Source organism: Cephus cinctus, unplaced genomic scaffold (genome assembly GCF_000341935.2).
Source record: "Cephus cinctus unplaced genomic scaffold, Ccin1 Ccin1_scaffold0577, whole genome shotgun sequence".
Lineage (NCBI taxonomy): Eukaryota > Metazoa > Arthropoda > Insecta > Hymenoptera > Cephidae > Cephus > Cephus cinctus.
This window is the reverse complement of record NW_014333226.1, coordinates 43-14,350: the sequence shown is the minus strand read 5'-3', so window position 1 is coordinate 14,350 and position 14,308 is coordinate 43. Positions and strand designations below refer to the sequence as shown.

Below are 14,308 nucleotides of genomic sequence, written 5' to 3'. Positions count from 1 at the left end.
ATTTTTTTTTAATTAAATCTTAATTACATACTTTATTCACAAGTAATTATACAAAACTTTGTTGTTAAATATGACTAGCCAAAAAAATTATATACGTATTGCCTACTGTGATTTCTCTTAACTCAATGTATACATATATGTATATATACATACATATATATATATATATATATATATTTCTCTGTCACATCTACGCTAGCAATAATGATTCTTTGACTTTACGGAGCTTTAATTTTTAATATTAAGGGTGAAACGTCCCTTCGAGGGCTGGAAGAAATGCGTGGGTATCAAGGAGAAGCTAATTTTGAATATTCTTCTATCGCTCTCTCTCCTCTCTCTCTCTCTCACACACACACACACACACACACACACACACTCCCTCCCTTTATGTCTCTGAGCGTGACTGGCTCCATCAGAATGTTGCGTTACGGATCTGCGATACTCATCTAACCCTTACTTCTCAGACACCCACGTCATCCGAGGGTAGTATGATTGACGAGCCCTTAAACATAATGTTATTAGCATCATCTATGCAAGTATCAAAGTCCGTAGATCTCTGGATGTTAATTATTGGCTTGGTATATTAGTTATAGGGGTTTGTTACTTACTAGAAGGGTTTCGAAAAGTACGTGTCGCGAAGCCTGCGGAATTAGGGGGGGGGGGGACTTATCGATTATTCCTGACTATTCCATCTGCTCAACTGACAGCTGAAGTACTTACACTCAAGGTTAAAACTAGCTGGAAATGTTGTACCGTAAACTTAGAGTGTACCGTCAATGGAGAAAATTTACAATGCACAAGACTCCTTGACGATTGTCTTTGGCAATGTTAAAAAATTTAAAAATAATAAAAAGTTACTACATTTTTCATACGTCATGTCCAATTCACAAGAGGGAAGTCAGTTCCGGAAATCCTTGCTGAAGTTTTCAAATAATCTGGGTGTTTCTTCGGTATGAGGCTTCTCCGAGGATTGGGTTGGTTGGAGTAAAAAAAAGACGTCTAAATCTGGACGAAATAAATTTGTCTCACGGTTTTCGAATGGACCTTAGGAATTGTCGTGGGTGTTGAAATTTCGGTCATAAAGAGTCCCGAGACGTCGACTCTGGGGTCGTAAGGCGAGATTCCCGTTTCCCCGAATTATACAGGATCCCAGGGCGCGAGATCCTTCTTCCTCGGCGTTTGACAGAGTTTAAAATAAACGACTTCCCTTGAAACGACTCCCTTATTCGGAAGGACGTCAGTCAGCGCGTCCCCTTTACCTCTTTATCTTTAAAAGGAAATGATGAATCGATCCGAGAACATAAACATAACGTTAGACGTATATAAGTGACTCTTGTGAATTTCGAGTAGCCAATTTTTTTTCCCTTTGCCATAATTCACCATATATATATATAACTTTTTACCCTGGCAACCTTACGATCGTTTCTTTTATTTGTTTTTCCATAAGGTAAATTTCGGAGACGTCTACATCCCTTCGGATCTGGAAGTGCCCAAGGCAAAAACTTTGTCGGAATTCTCAAGACTGGCACATGGATTACGTAGTGAAAATATAACCATCCTGGACAGTAAAACATTCTACATTCCAAACTTGCACTACGATGGCGCCGGTCCTGACGCTTATTTCTGGGTTGGAACTGGACCGGAGCCTACTTCATTAGGTACCAAGGTGCCCAACGAGATGGGAAGGTGATGATACTCTAATGAACTTTAACTTCGGAAGGTACTCTAACCCTTTACTGTATGTGATATCTTTGAATTCGCAGTCTGGAACCATTACGAGGCTACCAGGGTGAGGATATTGAGATTGTCCTGCCAGACAATCTTACTGTATACGACATTCAGTGGTTGGCAGTCTGGTGTGTTCAGTATAGGCACAATTTCGGACACGTCCTCATTCCCAAGGACCTGGACGTACCGCCGGCACTGGGACAGACCAAGATAACGGTAAACAGAAATGAGTTAATTAAAGACCGAAGAGCCAGGAATCTTGATAAAGGACTTGATAAGGTCGCTACTAACATACGGAGTAAAACTTCTAAGAAACGAAGGAATCCGTTTAACCCTTTTCTCACGTCCAAGAGTTACGAGGAATTTCTCAAAGCGTTTAGATATTAAAGAATTTTACAAGTGTCTGAATAACGTACTGTAGTATCTCTTATTATATGTGGTGTATGTAAGCTAGAGTTTAGAGTATCCAGATACAGGTATATATCTATACTGTATATATATATAGAATTATTCGCATTCATTTGACTCCTATTACATATCCATGATTCAGATGCTGCGTTAATACCGAATGATTCTATATAATATATATTTGATAGTATTAATTAGATAGTGTAATTAAAATGTATTTGAATTTATCACGGAATAGCCGCCCTGGTGGTACAAACCTGTGAGTAAAAAAAAATACCAAGACTGCTACCATTAGGCATTCTCTGTCCATTTAGTGCATAAAGCTGATTTTGAAGTGCAATCTTACACCGCATTGTTAGAAAAAGAAAAAGAAATCCTGTATGGATACATCTCTAAGAGCAGTTTCCTCTGTTTACTTATGATTTACTTTGTCAATAATTCATATTATCGATACGCTTATTAATTATTGATTAAAGGCATGTGTACTAATATTGTTTCTTTTTCATCGTCAATAGGCAAATAAAAGAAAATTCATTCGTGCCCCTTTGTTCTCCCTTCATACGTTACTAATTTTACTCACTTCTCTCAGTCATTACTTCTTTTCCTTGCTTGCCTACGTCGAATCCTCCTCAGTTATTGCATGTCGCAGTCATCATTTTTCTAAAGTGCATGACTCCTAGTCACGGTAAGTCGTAAATGCGTGGAACGAATGATAAGCGATGAAATTATTGTACTGTGTATATATTTTTAGACCACCACGTCCATGCCCATCAAACCAAAGTCGACCAACTGTAAAGAACTGCTTGATGGCCGAGTACAAGTACAATGGATTTATATGGGCGATGACGTGGAGATAACGCTATCAGGTCGAATCACGGAAAACGAATATATAGCCTTTGGATTATCGGGTCGTGAAGGCAAAGCGGAGATGGTGGACGGTGATGTAGTCGTGGTGGGTTACGACAGAGCCACCAGGAGCTTTTTCGCAGAGGATTATTACATGTCTGACGTGGCACAATGCGATGGCAAGAGGGGAGTCTGTCCGGATGAACGGGTTGGCGGAAAGAATGATGCTACTTTGATTCACGGTGAAAGAAACAATGGGATAACAAAAGGTGAGTGTTGGAATTATGGAGAGTAGGAAATGATATTGATTAGTTAATTTTGTCTGTTATAATGTAATATTATAATATTAATGTCTCTTCGTAGTGACTTATACTCGGCCCATGAGGACCAACGAACTTGAAAAAGATAAGATCATCCCGGATACCGACACCAGCATCATAGCAGCAATAGGACCATTGAATTCTCGTCGTGAAGCCAATGCTCACAATAAAATGGACGTGACTACTGAAGATATTCGCATAGACTTCACTTCGACGAATGATCACTCCTGCAAGAATTCTCTCTACGATTTACCAAAGATCTATGACATCGATGCTTGGCCACCGGCTAAGCTCAATGACGACACGTTCAGCGCGAGAATCGGTCCCACTGGTGGTAAACGAGGATACGAGCGTATTACAGGTGAGAAAAGGAAACTGATACGAAGAAGAGTATTAAGTAACAGAGAGGAAAGGAACGAGTGAAAATAAATTAATTCTAAATCGTAGGTTCACCGTCCTGGGGAATTGCATGGTATATCAATGATCTCCTGATACCAGAGTTGACTGTAACAAGAGGTCAAACCTACACGTTCATTGTAGAGGGAGGAAACAGTCCAACCAATCCTGCTAGGTAAACCGATTGTCATAAGAAAGTAATAGCCGCACATTGTAGAGGGTCTTTCGGATCCCTTAGAATCTGCATGAGACAAGAACGTCCAATAATAGACCATTTTCGTTACAGGTATCATCCCTTATACATAACTGACAGTCCCGAGGGTGGCTACGCACAGAAATCAGAAGCTGAAAGAACCAAGCACAAGGTATACGCTGGCGTCGAATTTGATAAGGAGGGTCAGCCTTATCCCACAGCTGCAGGACGTTACTGCGAATGGACGCACAAGACCATCGACATGAGTGCCGATTCCAAGACGTTCGAGAGCTTCTTCGAGACCCTGAGACTCGAATGTGAACAAGGTGAACCTGCCAAGTTGGTCTGGACCGTTCAGGAGGACACGCCTGATCTTGTTTATTACCAGGTACTTGTGATACCTTAAGACTTTTCTTTCTCATTGATACTGTCTAGTTATTGATAAAAATACTCATAAATTTATATTATTATTTTCCCCAGTGTTATACGCACAATAATCTCGGATGGAAGATTCACGTAGTGGATCCTGGACAGAACTCACCCATGAACGGTCTTGGTCAACGCGTGACCGTAACTCCGTTAAGTATTTTCATCTTCACCCTCGTCACTTCGTTACTCCTAAGATGAATCGACGAATTGCCATTTTCATCAAATACAATAAGTCCTGACGGAGAATAACTGACGTAAGAGCAAAGTAAACTGAATGCGACTACAGGGAGGTACGTATTTCCGGTTCGATTGGATGGCGCACACGATTGTACATTTAAACCGTTTAAAATGATACAAGGTTGTAAGAAAGTATATAGTTCGTAAGATTTAATTATACGTAAAGATTATGAAGATATTTTTAAGATCTATCAAATTCAATATTTCATATTATAATATACACGCGCGTATATATACAGTATATCGTATGTCATGAGCATATACCATATACTGTATACAGGATATATATATATATATACCATATATATATATATATATACACACACACAATGATACATAAATTCGCGATGTAAGAGTGACATAAGAACGATCGAGATTGCGACAATAATGAGAAAAAGAGTGAGTGAAATCTTTTTGACAATAATAATATCGATTACGATGAGACTCCAGATTAATTCAGACAATAAGAGCGATACTCTTTGTCCAGCTTAGCTGAAGGTTATAAGTGAAGGTATGGGATAATGTGTTTGCGGTTATCATTTTCAAAAAATTTTGAAAATTATCAGAAAGTACTGTACTCGCCGAGATTCGTTATCACGATAAAGATACGCGATGCATCGACGGTACACATGTAAATTTTGCACAAAGGCTATAGTTGAATTTACGTAAGTTTAAAGTCAGGTAGTGATTAAGGTAATTATATTTACAAATGCTGTCTGTTTGACAGTAATCTAATATTGTAGTAAGACGAGTATGTCGAAAAAAAATCAGAGTTTAAGGAAAGTACGAGAAAGCATTAATTTGTGAAACTTAAAATAACAAATAACAACGGTGAACGATTAGCAGAATAAAAAGAGAAAAGAAGTGTATGGAATATGGACATATATATACTATATACCTACGCAAACGCGCCATTATGTATATAATAGAATGGACCTTCCTAAATACGGAATGAAAGTATAAAATGTGCCTTGGGTGCAGATATTAAATGTCTTAAAGTTATTCTTATTAGGCCTCATTCGGATCACGTGACAATCCGTAAACCTGGAGCTGGGCCCCTTGGCGATGACGCGCGGTTAATTATCAAATGAAAATTTTATATCTATAACTATCTGTAATATATATAACATATGCATGTATATTTTTTTTAAAATCACAAATCCAAAACACCCGTCTAGGTATGTACACGCTTTACTTTGCATCGAATTGAGAGAGACATATCCATTATTGATACGGTCGTGTCGTTATTGCCGCTCTGTTATCCGCAGGAGACTCGACAAGGGGTATTACTTTTTTATTTCTTGATAAAAAGTGCAACCAAGAAATCAGCAGAATACATAATCATAATCAACCTAGAGTATAGATAGTCTAGCGTGTATTATATAAATGTTATATTAATATATTTTTCTTTAAACGTATATCCAGCTCCATGGTTACGACGGTGATGTCTTCAAAATTGTTTGAAAAAATAATATTCACGATTAATACATGGTTATTATTATTATTCTCATCAGCGTACGAAGACCAGTATGTGCATGAAGAATGGTCGCTCGTTATTCTTCGAGTATCTGGCTTTTAATGAAAAATGTGCGTCTCTCGTACGAAGAGGCGTCAAGATCTAAGTAGATAAATTGATTCTGATAAAAGATTTTAGGGGGTCTGATTTATTTTGGAGGCATTAATCGTCATTGTTTACATATATTTCAAATGTGAATTGGTATTTACGATCGACCATTGTAACCAACAGAAGCGGATAATTGTTCCAAGGTAACTGGACATTTACAAAGACGAATCTCTGAATTTCGATTAAATCTTTAGCAGATATTCAGAATGAATTTAATATAAGAAATGAAGCGTATTTGATTTGTGAGTTAAACTGTTTCTAAGAATTACGTAGCCACAAAATTTTCATATCAGGCTTGTTCTCGTTACCTACACGTTTTGCACTTTTCAAAAAGTGCAAATTCTTATTGAATGATATTTTTAGGTAACCAATGAGCACTTACCCTTTTTGACAAGTGCAGAAAGTGCAGGTAACGAGAACAAACCTATTGGCATAAAACACTTTTCTCTGGATGTAACGGTGCAGGGATAATTATCGGTTCATTCGTATCGATTGTATGCAGTTGGGTTAGGGTTTTAAGGTTAGGGATCCATTTGTCGGTCAGTTATGGATCTTCGATCAAGGATTTGCAATTCTCTTATTTCCGTCAGACGTAATCTTGCGAAATACGATAACGGTATATCTATCTGTTTACTTCGTCGTCAGCGGATTTCACGAATATTTGACATAACTTGGACATACATATGTATGTAGATACAGCGTCACATTCAGACTGAAGTATGGTACAGATTTAAAAATTTATTAAAGATGGGAAACAGTGACCACAAAATTTGACAGCAATTTTATCTTTGACACTGTACAGTGTACGTCATTTAGTAGCATGTAAGAAACGACTAAATTTGTAATTAATCAGACAATTCTGTAATAGCCTTTGCAGTTTGAGCGGTAAAATTAAATATATTTGAAATTAATGACGTGAAGTTGCTACATCACTCTTGAAAACAATATATCGTTCGAATGTATTGATTTCTTATATTGAGCTAGTTTGAATGGCTGTAAAATAATATCGTGATCGAGAAATAATTAAATGACAATAAGATTTAATTCTTTTTTAAGATCGCAATTCTCATGGGACAATATTCGATTGTCAACTCGAGACAATAATTAATATTATCATTCTTTTACCGAGGTTGCGTATTGACCTCGCGTTTACACTTACCTTTTGCTTTTCATATATTTTCATTATTACTTTACGACACTGTTTAATCTTCCGGAGATTGACGGATTTTAGATTTTAAGCGGATAAATCTCCTACTTCTGTGAGCATGACAATAATTGAAAGTCAACTTCCCGGACAAACGATATAACGGGCTGCCGTGTAAGAACATTCGAGGATACGTTTATCCTCTTCGGGCGACCTCATTGAAACTTCTTATTGCATAAATCATTAAAGAATTATAACTAATTGAAAATAATTGCGATCAGTATACTTCATGTAAGGTCATCTCTTTGTAATTTTACATCATGTGCACGAGTGTACAGTTGCGGATTTGATTCCTGCTTAAACTATGTACATATGATTGTGGGCATATCTAATATCCCCATTTTTTTTAAATAACCAATTTAAATCAGTAAGATGACATTAATGGTATTACGCATTAATGATTTAATAATAGGATACAATGTACGGAAATTCTATATATAAATATATATGTGGACACTAATTTTTTACACGACAGCCTAACCAATGTCCGGGGTTGCTGTAGCTCGTAAGAAGCAAATAAAATAGTCTTAGTAAATAAGTGAACTTCGTTTGCTAATAATGCGTAAAAATAATGTATAAAACTTGTAATGATGATTAGGTAACGGAAATGAGAGGGAGGAAATAAGTAGAAGCAAAAATTCACTATATATAACGATCGTGACAGTCATTGGCGTTTCGTACACTATTTCGGTATGAGGATTTTTTAATTGATTTGAAAAATTGTATCAATATGGTATATCTTCAATATTTATTAACTTGACTATTATCATTGTTTGACAGTAAAAGCCAATTAAGTTTTGTAATGGTTTTGGCGGATTTTAAACATTATCGAGTATACGCAAATGGCACATTGAAAATATGAGATTCCATTTTGGACAATAATAAACTTACGCATCGCCGTGGCGACGCCTAATGGGACACTCGTGGACGATAATCATCGCCCTTCCATCATAGGGTCAAATTAGGTTGGATAAGCTAAGGTTTAAAACTAAGGATAGTTTGCACTAAGTTTTAATCGAGAAGAAACGTAAAATTATTGTCAATATGGGAATGAATGTCTGAACGTGCGTATTAAATGAATATTGCGAGGAAATTCTCGTCCTAATTGTGAGCTTGAAAAATCTTTTTCGAAGGATGCATTGGTTCGTCGTAAATTTTGTCGATGCCTTTTAATTTATCTTCTATATGCCGCGGGGGCAAGTTATAAATACGCTATTAGGATGATTTTCATCTCACCTTAGTGCTAAGAAGTATGAAACTTTCATGTGAATATTTTTTCTTAAGAAATTTCATCCTCTCTTGCGCTACAATAACTCCTTGTCTCAGCCAATCGATCTTGTAGAATCCTATTAAAGAAAAAGAACTAGAAGAAAAAAGAAAAGGTTTCAAAAGTTTTTATTTCGAGCATTGAAATAACGTATCAGCAATTCTTCAGTGAGATATCCTTCGACGAAATATCAAATTGTCACGTAGAGTTGTCGAAAATTGTCAACCATTTTTTTTCAACGTTTATGTGTTAGGCTAGTCAAATTAACAAATAACGTATTAATCGTATAATCGATACAATAAGAATCGATCGGATTGGCAAGTGTCTGATACCTCCTTCCATCTGTAGAAACTTGTTGGAACTCTACAACGTTAAGATCTTATTTACGATTAACGAATTGACGTAAAATTGTTAAAAGATAAATACCAACCACCAATACGGTTATAATTGTCAAATATCTTGCAGTAATTTAAAGATAAGAAAATTACGCAATCGAAGTGCGAAGGAGGTCGGTATACATCTTAGATAGGAATAACAAACGAAAAATTCCGATCATCCGTTCTTGAACGAACACCTCTTACTCGAAAACACTGCATGCAGATTACAATACAATTGAACCTTTCTTTTATTTTTCTTTACGAATAATTATATATTATCGATCCATATTGAAAGCTTGCTAAGCTCGTTCATCATCGCTGACACGATAGCTTGTAACGGAGAAAAAAATAAAAATGATACAAGATTATTGACGTGTATGCGGATCGAATGTGTTCGTTGAACCATATTTATATACTCCATTGTGGAAATCTATGGACCGTTTATTAATTAGATTCACGCTGGTTGAATGTTAATTTCTTTATATAGTCTATACGTCGAAAAAAAGATAAAGTTCGCTCGTAGCATGCGTGTATTTTGTATGAGTACTGACGTTTTGATTAACCTTTATATTTCTTTATATACATACATTATGCTTTACATTATGAGAAATATGTAATAATTGCTGTTATTAACCACCCCTTATCGTTGCTTAATGATAAATTAAATTTTATTGACTGTGAACTGTTTGAAAAATTGAGATGCGATGCTTATACTTATTTTGGTTCAATCGTCGTTAACTCTCATCCGATAATATTGATTTGAAAATTTTTTCGATATTGTAGCAAAATACACGTCTGCTACTGCCAAAGTCTGGGACGTGTACAAAATACGTGAGCTTGAGGATTATTGGACGCTGCTTGAGATTTTCTATGAGAATTCTCACTGTTGGTATTTTTGAAAGAATAATCGTGAACTTTGGATACTCTCACGTTTCACGGATTCAATACGTCTCGATTTGGTGCTGCGAATTTCAACGGTGGGCTTTGTCAGTGCTATACTTATTCAGCGATTATATCAAGCGTCTAAATAATTACAAGGTATATGATACATTATGATTATGAATTATTGAACATTGTATCAAATTTTATATTCACTTCTTGTGGTTGACAATAAACTGGTTTTATAAAAAAAAAAGGAATCCTATGTAGTAATTTTACCTGAGATATTAATGGATAATGAATGAGTAAGGATGAGTAACTTTTTTTACTCTCTTTGGAAATGGAACATGATTATTGTACTCTATAGGGTGATATTCTCGAATCATTGTTTTGGAGTCTGTAGTTTTCTTTTTACAAAAATTCTATATGACAGATTGTACTTCATTTTGAATAGCCCCATGGGTCCTTCTTCTGGTCCATAAGGACAAGCGACGACTCACCGAATTTTTGGAATACTTCGCGCAACTTATCCTTGGGAAATACCTAAGAAAATGTACAATATGTATATTAAAATTCATTTTCGTAGCGTAGTATATCAAAATCGTATAGGATTATTAGTTTATGTACTTTGTACAGTTGATATTGTTCTGAAGCCAGTGTATCTGCCAGTTGTACACATTCTGCATGTTCATTCATTTGTGACATTACGGAATGCAACAATAATGTGATTTTTGGAATACAGAGTTTACGTAATGTTTCCATTTCATACTCTCGCAATGAATCCTCATGATCAGGTAGTTCGTCACCAGAATAAGCAGAATCAACCAACCAACCTCCGTCAGGAAAGAGTAAAACGTTGAACAAAAGTTGTTTGGCATCCTGATTTTCAAAACAAACAATTTCTCAGCATTTACTTCATTAATTAGAAATACGGATATTAATAAATAATAATCGTTATAAAGACAGTACAATATTTCTTAAGCAACAAACCTTAGTATGATGCTGCATTGTCATCTTCCATCGTTCAAGATCAGAATTATATTGTGCTTTCTTATGATCATATGCCACTTTTTCTGTAAATGTTGCATAAGATGGTAGAGCTTTCGGTGGAGTTGGCTTCCGGTGAAATTCTGAAAACCATTCAGCAAAACCTTCTTGTGCATCGAGATAGGCTCTGTAGCAAAGATATTCACGTATGCAGTTAGAAGCTCTTTTTGGCAAATTATTAGTCATCGTTAGATTTGCTATGGTGCTTTCGATAGAAGGATACTCCATTGTTATAAGACCAATGGAATCATTGGGAATTTTGTTAATGGCGTTGCGAGCTGCATCAAGTTTTTCATAAGTAAGAAAATATCTTATCAGTGCATTGGTCTGCCACAAGGCTTCCTCCCTTTGGCTCTGATAAAACATTACCCAATCCAGAGCATCTATCTTCTCTATATCAGAAGCTGTTATTCCACATTTCAAGTCATCCGAACCCAATTCAATATTTTTGTGGCGTATATTCTCGACGACTAATTTTGTAATGGCCTCTACATTCAAGTTTGCCGCTTCAGCTGCTTCCAGGCATCTTTTACGCTGCTGATGATCTTTCACGTTCTCCAGGAAATAAGCATAATTCTTTACTTGATCTTCCTGAGGCAACGTAGCTGTGTAATATGCTACGAGATTTGCATCGCCTAGTTTTATAAGCTCACGTACATAAGCTTGTAGGACTTTGTTTCCAATTCTTTCCTTTGAATTTCTACCGATATGTCTTAGGAAAAGAATCAAATGGGCGAGAAATCTGAGAAATTGCGACGTACATGTTCCCATGTCTATCAATGTCTCGATTTCATCCATAAGCTGCGGTATTTGATCTAATATTAAGTACTTCTGAATTAAGTGGTCAGGTTTGCTGGCCTGAGCACGTATTATTGGATTCTTTGATGCGTGTAATTCGTTAAAAATGTTCTCTAGAGTCATTTCATTTTTCCAGTATTCATCAGGCATTGGCACGTAACTTTTTGGCATAGTTCCTCTTACTTCTGATTCCACTTTAATATCCAACAGTGTCTTCATGTATACCCAAAGTGCGTCTTGCCAGGACTGTGCTATGGGTAAGAGTTGCTGTACATTTCCGCACAGGCTGGCAAATATAGCACGATAATATGGACCTGCGTGTTAAATATTATTATTTAATAATAATATTATTATTATATAATATAGGTAAGACGTGATAATAACAGTAAAATGAAAAGAAAAAATAGTAGAATATTGAAAGGTGTAGTTATAACATTGGCATGTAAAATTTAGAAAATCAAATATGAATTTAGCTGACCTACGCGTTTGTCCAGAGATATTTCCCAGGCACATAATTTCCAGAGACTTCTATTAGGGTTACCCTCGATTGGAAGCTCTGTGTCTGTTCGAGGATTATTATAATTGGGATCGTGATGTGGCATCCATCCTAACAAGCATGCAGCACGCCAAGGTTGTCCACAATGCATAGCCAGTGCCTGAGCTTTTTGTAATTGGCCACAGCGAACCTGACATCAACAAACGATTATTTATTTAAGTGCTACAAGTCACACGTATTCTTTGTGCGTAACAAATTCACAAAATGAAATGATACCTCTATAAACATTCTTTTTTCAAGCCTGGCATCATCTTCCCTATCTAGATCATGTAGAGGCTTACCCTCTCTTATCGGTGCATCTGGATCAAGGGAAGAAACTATTGCCCTAGATGACCCAAAGGTAATGCTGTTCTGACGATTCTGCAATTGATGCAGTGTATTCTCCCATGCTACTGTTTTATCCGTAAAGTGCTCAATAGATGGTAATTTCTCTGCTGTATCCAAAGCATTTTTCTCTAGCCAATCAACGATTAGTTGATATTCTCTTATTAAACTATCATTTTTATACAAATTTTCTATAACATCCTTTTCAGAGATATCAGTATGATTATCCATCTCATCTTGAGAATGAAAGTCAGAGGCCATCAAACGATTTTGATATAAACAATAAACAAGACGCCACACGTTTCTCTCATTTTCCAAATTAATTTCTTCTTCAGAAACATATGTATTTTCCACTTTAGACTGCATACCTGTAATATCAATCTTAAATCATTCTACGAAATTTTAATATCACTGATATATACCTCTCATTAACTCCAAAGTGTCGGTGCAGTTTTGGATAAAATCTGCAATTGTATCGAAAATTTGAGGTTCTGATACATGAGCCTGAATACTTTCAAGAAACTCATAATAAAGTTTTGAATTAGCTTCTCGCCATGGCTCATTTGATTTTAATATGATTCCAGTAGCAGTGCTATCATCCATCATCTCTCGGAGCGTCATATCATTCATCTCAGTAGAAGCCATGATGGTAAACTGCAGAATACGACTTCTTCTTGAGGTTAACTGCGGATTGCTTAAACTTTTGACATGATTTTTGATGTAGCGCTCTCTGTTAGAAATAATTTGCAGTTGGTTCTATAGTGGCGCCAACTATAAGAAGTAAAGTTGCCGTAGCCCAGTGATTAAAACAGAGATGAGTAGGTCGGAGTATAACGGCCAGCAGAGATGAATAGGGAGATGCACAACGCTACGATTTTCGGCAGAGATCAGTAGGGAGATGCACAACGCTACGGTTTTAGGCGATACGAAAAACATGGCGCTTAATCGTATCGGCGAGTCCGGGAATAGAATTTTGTGATCATCGCCTCCGTCGATAATGCATATCCCGTGGTAGTCGAGCTGAACGTGATCACGAACAGATAGCCTGACGGGCAGAGTCCTCCGCTACTTATCGCTGGTTCCCAAAGCAACACTTAGAACGAGACAACTCATTGGATATAGCCTAAATCCTTTTTTTCTTTGCAATCCTAAATTCGATCGCACAGTGTAAACTCGGTAAGTTTAATATGACAAAAGCAAGCAAGCCTGGACTGAAGCGTATGATGCCATAAGCATATTTAATACATATTTTACCGATGCGGCGTAGCAGAACGATTGTTGAAACCTATCAGGAACTGTAGAACTTCTCGAGAACTATTGAAAAAGCCTATTGTTGAATCATTTTCAAGAGATTTTAAAAAAGTACATGCTGGAGCTGACATCCGTGTAGCACCTCCATTTTTGTAATGTTAATATAATTTGTATTATATGTATTAATATAATATGTATAAATATGTATTTTAATAGAGAGTCCACAGTTGTAATGTTAATATAATATGTATTATATGTATTAATATAATATGTATAAATATGTATTTTAATAGAGAGTCCACAGTGTTCTTCTCTCGTCGGTGCGCTATAAACGCGGAATTAGCAAAATCCAGAAGACTCGCGTGGACGAGGAAAAGTCATTTAGTATGCAGCAGAATCTGCGGTTGATCACTCGGTAACAAGT

The 14,308-nt window shown here is 36.4% G+C and overlaps 2 protein-coding genes across 5 annotated transcripts in view; one reads left to right on the top strand and one right to left on the bottom strand.

Annotated features, from left to right (window-relative positions):
* LOC107268706 (protein Skeletor, isoforms B/C) overlaps window positions 1-10,013 on the top strand; it is a 28,908-nt gene extending 18,895 nt beyond the window's left edge. For 3 of the 4 annotated variants that reach the window (XM_015741745.2, XM_025085924.1, XM_015741744.2), the window contains exons 5-12: window positions 1,448-1,686; window positions 1,764-1,944; window positions 2,375-2,395; window positions 2,888-3,251; window positions 3,346-3,663; window positions 3,750-3,873; window positions 3,985-4,279; window positions 4,372-10,013. In XM_015741745.2, coding sequence (XP_015597231.1) covers window positions 1,448-1,686; window positions 1,764-1,944; window positions 2,375-2,395; window positions 2,888-3,251; window positions 3,346-3,663; window positions 3,750-3,873; window positions 3,985-4,279; window positions 4,372-4,518 — 1,689 coding nt within the window. In that variant the 3' untranslated portion in view covers window positions 4,519-10,013. The remainder of the gene's footprint in view (window positions 1-1,447; window positions 1,687-1,763; window positions 1,945-2,374; window positions 2,396-2,887; window positions 3,252-3,345; window positions 3,664-3,749; window positions 3,874-3,984; window positions 4,280-4,371) is intronic. The other variant, XM_015741746.2, reaches the window with a different exon arrangement.
* Window positions 10,014-10,092: 79 nt separating this feature from the next.
* LOC107268705 (nuclear pore complex protein Nup107) lies at window positions 10,093-13,540 on the bottom strand. Its single transcript, XM_015741743.2, has 6 exons — window positions 13,056-13,540; window positions 12,526-13,001; window positions 12,232-12,439; window positions 10,899-12,067; window positions 10,536-10,787; window positions 10,093-10,451 (listed from the first exon to the last, which is right to left on the bottom strand). The coding sequence occupies exons 1-6, from the start codon at window positions 13,276-13,278 to the stop codon at window positions 10,350-10,352; spliced, it is 2,430 nt and encodes an 809-aa protein (XP_015597229.1). The 5' UTR covers window positions 13,279-13,540; the 3' UTR covers window positions 10,093-10,349.
* Between the last annotated feature and the right edge of the window lie 768 nt (window positions 13,541-14,308).

Coding starts and splice junctions, on each gene's coding strand:
- LOC107268705 (XM_015741743.2), bottom strand. CDS start 13,278: ATGGCTTCTACTGAGATGAATGATATGACGCTCCGAGAGATGATGGAT. Junction 12,068..12,231: donor ATCTCTGGACAAACGCGTAG/GTCAGCTAAATT, acceptor TTTAACACGCAG/GTCCATATTATCGTGCTATA. Junction 10,452..10,535: donor AACAATATCAACTGTACAAA/GTACATAAACTA, acceptor ACATTTTCTTAG/GTATTTCCCAAGGATAAGTT.